Here is a 4068-nt window from a genome sequence, read left to right on the forward strand (position 1 = left end):
GCCGGATCGGCTTTCACCGTGGACGAAGCGGAGTCCAGCCCGGGGTCATCACATGTGGTTGCCGCAGGTGGTAAGGGACGTAACATTTCCGTCACACGCTTGAGGAATTCGGCCAATCACAACGCACTGGATAGCTGGCCAATCAGAGCACACCTCGCTTTTTCAGACCGATGAGCTTTGTAAAAATCGACGCGTTTCAGAAAGGCGGGGCATAGAGGAGGAACATTAATGTACAGTATGTGGAAAATAATGTGTTTTTTGAACCTTAAACCGCATAAACACATTTCATTACACTAAATACACAAAATAATGTTCTTTTTAGCAGCATCATATGACCCCTTTAATGTATAGGATGTCTTAAAGGTGGGGTAAGCGATTTTTCAAAAACGCTTTAGAAAACTGATTTGGGCCGACTAGCAAAACAAAATTGTAGCCAATCAGCAGTAAGGGGCGTGTGTAGTTTTGATGTGGAGGAGAGAGCGTCCAGTGCACAGGACGGACATTAGCGAGCCGAGCGACAGAAAGATAGAGATGGCGGATAAAAAACAAAAGAGGAAAACGTCTGCGGAACAAAAGAAGGCTTAAGGCAAGAAGTAGGACCCATGTAAATATCGGATCAGCTTTCCAGCGCTGGAGAGAACTCAAGGAGCGGAAGGCCTGCGATCGGACGCCGAGGTTGCTTTGTTTCTTCCCGATAGGTGAGTAACACCACACCGTGTTTGCGCCACAACAGCTAAAGTGTGTCTAGTACACTGGACGCAACAAAGCGACCGTTGAAAATCATTTGAAATTTGTGTCAATACATCATGAATAGAACGCAGCAGCAGTTTTCTGTCTGGGATTTGTCGTGTTGCGCCGCGTCGCATCCAGTGTAGACCGCATCACTGATTATAATGAGTTCTATAGTATTTTGTCGCGCCGCGCCACTCGCGTCCGGTGTAGACACGGTGTAACATTGGTTTTGCTTTGTTTCACAGAACTAATCGTTGCCTGGGTTGTGTACGTATGTGTGGGGCGGAGCTATCAAAATAGGGGCGAGACCCTTTTGCGGTAGGGGCATGTTTGTTTTGGTGATTTCAAATGTCAACATTGGCTACCAGAAATTGCTTACCCCACCTTTAAGTTATGTACATGTCGAAGCAACAACAAAACGAGGAGGAATTTAAAAATATACAGCGGTACATGTGCACAGGGAGAGCCAGGGGCTTGTGCCCCTGCCCCTTTAATCGCCGACGCTGAAGTCCCCTTTCGGTCTGGTCTTTGTGCCCCCAGAAACGTGATTTCTACCGAGACGGATAAACACCCACCCAACCAAACCAATCATATGCTTGTAATCAAAGTAAACTCTACATTGCACACTGTGGCATCGGTGTCATTCTTAGTTCATTCATCTTCTGGATCTCTTTCTTTCACCCCTTCTTTAGATTCTTATTGAGTTTTGTGCTGGAGGAGCAGTGGACGCTGTGATGTTGGGTAAGTTTTATGGTCTTTGTTTAATTGAAGGAAATAGAAGGCACTGTGGTCGTCTTAAGTCTGTTCTACTGTGCCATGATGTTCCATTGCTCCAGACCTCACTGGCACACCAGCACGCTGTGCTCATTTTTGCCACTGGACTGGACCATATAATTATCAAAGTCAGATTTCAACGAGTGGTTAGGCTCTTTTTAAATCGACTCTTTCTTTAAAAAATCGACTCTGCCTTTTTCTGTGTTGGTTGGAAGTGTTGTTGAAATGTCCCCACACGCATCAGATCTTTTCAGTGACATGCCATGTCAGCAAATTCATAAGTAGACTTTACAAGTTTTTCATGGCTCACAGCAGTATTAATTCAGCCAAAAACAATGCATAAATGCCTAACAAATAGTCCCATTTCCCCTCTTTTTGTACAGTGTCATCTGTACTATTTACAAAAACTGTTTCCAATCACAAAACCTCATCACCTTAGTTGATGGAAAAACCATTTCACCATTGTAAACAATGTCCTGTAAGAATAAAACCTCTTTCTTATTACTCTTTAGTCTGCTGTAATGAAAATCTTGCCTCTTCTACATTTAGCCTATAAGAGAGGTGTTGCTGTTGTAGGTGTTCTTATGATGGAAATGCTTTTGTTGACTCATTGTTTGTGCTGTTATGACTCCCTCTGTTGCCTTCTGTCTGTTCTGTGAGGGCCTATCCCAGCAGCGCTGCTGTAATAAAGACCTGTTCGCATTGCTTCAGTCACAAGGGAGCAGTATGCTCTACCTAGCCAAAAACAACAACAGAGAATATGGCTATTAATATGAGCCATAGCCCTTTGTCACGGTTACATTGTAGTTTATTTGTCTGCTTTAACTTAAATACACATCACTGCAAATATAAAGAGCTGATAAAATGTGCTTGCTTTAGCGGTGATTCTGTTTACAGCCATTTTGTGTGTGTGTGTGTGTGTGTGTGTCTGCAGAGCTGGAGCGGCCATTGACAGAGCCTCAGATCAGAGTTGTGTGTAAACATACACTGGAAGCGCTGGCTTATCTCCATGAGATTAAGATTATACACCGGGACCTGAAAGCTGGAAATATTCTCTTTACCTCAGATGGAGATGTCAAATTGGGTAATAGCCTCATAAAGTTTGCCTAAAAACTGTTTATTTTAAATGTAATTAATAATTTATTTAATAATGTAATGTGTATATATATTTTCAAGTAATTCATGTATATATGTGTATAATTTCAATTTATTTAGTTTTATTTATTTATTAATTTTTCCAGTTTTCTTTTTCACTTTCTTTTTCAAATATTCTCTGTAATTTTAGTATTTTTTTTTTAATCTTATCCAGTAACCGTAAAAATCTGGAAAGGTCATGGAAAAGTCCTTTGGTAAAAAGTATCAGAAATGTGTCTTTAGCAGTTAATATGTAGGCTACGTATATAAGAAAACTGAAATTTTGAAATGTTTATTTTAGATTTTAAGTTTACTTATTGATTAAAAATTGTGTCTCTTTTTTGCATATTGTTGTCAGCTATACTGTGTGTCTCTAATTTTGATCATTGTTTCTTCTCAGCTGACTTTGGAGTGTCTGCAAAGAATACAAAGACCCTTCAGAGAAGAGACTCTTTCATTGGAACACCATACTGGTTAGTCACTCAATTTATCAAGTCTTGCATTGAATCATGAGATCTGTCACTACGTAAGAACAGAACTGTGAATATGGCACATAATAAGCTTCTTTATTCTCAATTCCCTTTCAGTCGGTCACTCCGAGTCACGTCGGTGACCGACGAATTGGGGATCTCGCTTCGAGAGCCCAATAGCCGAGCGACAACATCGTTCTGCTCCATCCAAGTGTCTTCAGTGAGCTACGAGTTCAACGTGCTCTTGGAAGCTCCTGGTGTTGGCGGACGGCGCTTCAGCGGTGGTCGTTCCTGTGTCGAGTGGGTTGCGCACTTCAGGCTGCACTACCCCCTGTTGTGCTGCAAGCGGCCATTTCCCCAGTGTGCCTCAGCACTAAAAGCGCATTTCCCTGAAAGAGCAATTTCTCTAAAAGAGCTCCACGGGTGTGTCTTTGTAAAGACAATGGATCGTCTTTTTAAAGATGCTGTTTCACCCGTGCGTTTCTGGGTGCGGTCGTTACCTGGCGCCGGGTGATGGTCACGATCGCTGCCTCACGTGTCTGGGCATGAAGCACGCTAAGGTGGCGTTCGTGGATGAGTCATGTTCCCATTGCGGGAAGATGACCATCTCGGAGATGCGAGCCAGGCTCCATTATCTCGAGGGGGGCGGAACTCCATTGCCTCTGCCGCGATCTAGTGTTTGTCCTGGCGGTAGCCAGGCGAGGGCTACTTCGGGCAGTAGCATGGGCGGTCTGAGGGTTACAGTGGTGGAAAACCCCTCAGGGAACCAACCCTCGGGGGCCAGCAGTAGCACGGTCGGTCTGAAGGTTACAGTGGTGGCAAACCCCTCAGGGAACCAACCCTTGGGGGGCCCACCACTCCAACCAGCCGAGCCGCCGAAGGAACACGCTGGGCCCTCTTTAAAGAGTGTACCAGCGGTATCCCTCGGGGCTCCTCCCGATGACCGGATGTCGATCGC

General features: G+C 44.3%; 1 protein-coding gene across 2 annotated transcripts in view; it reads left to right on the plus strand.

The window, feature by feature from the left end:
• Positions 1–4068, plus strand: part of LOC107666433 (STE20-like serine/threonine-protein kinase) — a 57072-nt gene that overhangs the window by 28167 nt on the left and 24837 nt on the right. For both annotated transcript variants that reach the window (XM_016457750.1, XM_016457751.1), the window contains exons 3-5: positions 1425–1473; positions 2441–2590; positions 3041–3113. In XM_016457750.1, coding sequence (XP_016313236.1) covers positions 1425–1473; positions 2441–2590; positions 3041–3113 — 272 coding nt within the window. The remainder of the gene's footprint in view (positions 1–1424; positions 1474–2440; positions 2591–3040; positions 3114–4068) is intronic.

This window comes from Sinocyclocheilus anshuiensis, unplaced genomic scaffold, assembly GCF_001515605.1.
Source record: "Sinocyclocheilus anshuiensis isolate Anshui unplaced genomic scaffold, SAMN03320099.WGS_v1.1 scaffold63, whole genome shotgun sequence".
In the NCBI taxonomy this organism is placed as follows: Eukaryota; Metazoa; Chordata; class Actinopteri; order Cypriniformes; family Cyprinidae; genus Sinocyclocheilus; species Sinocyclocheilus anshuiensis.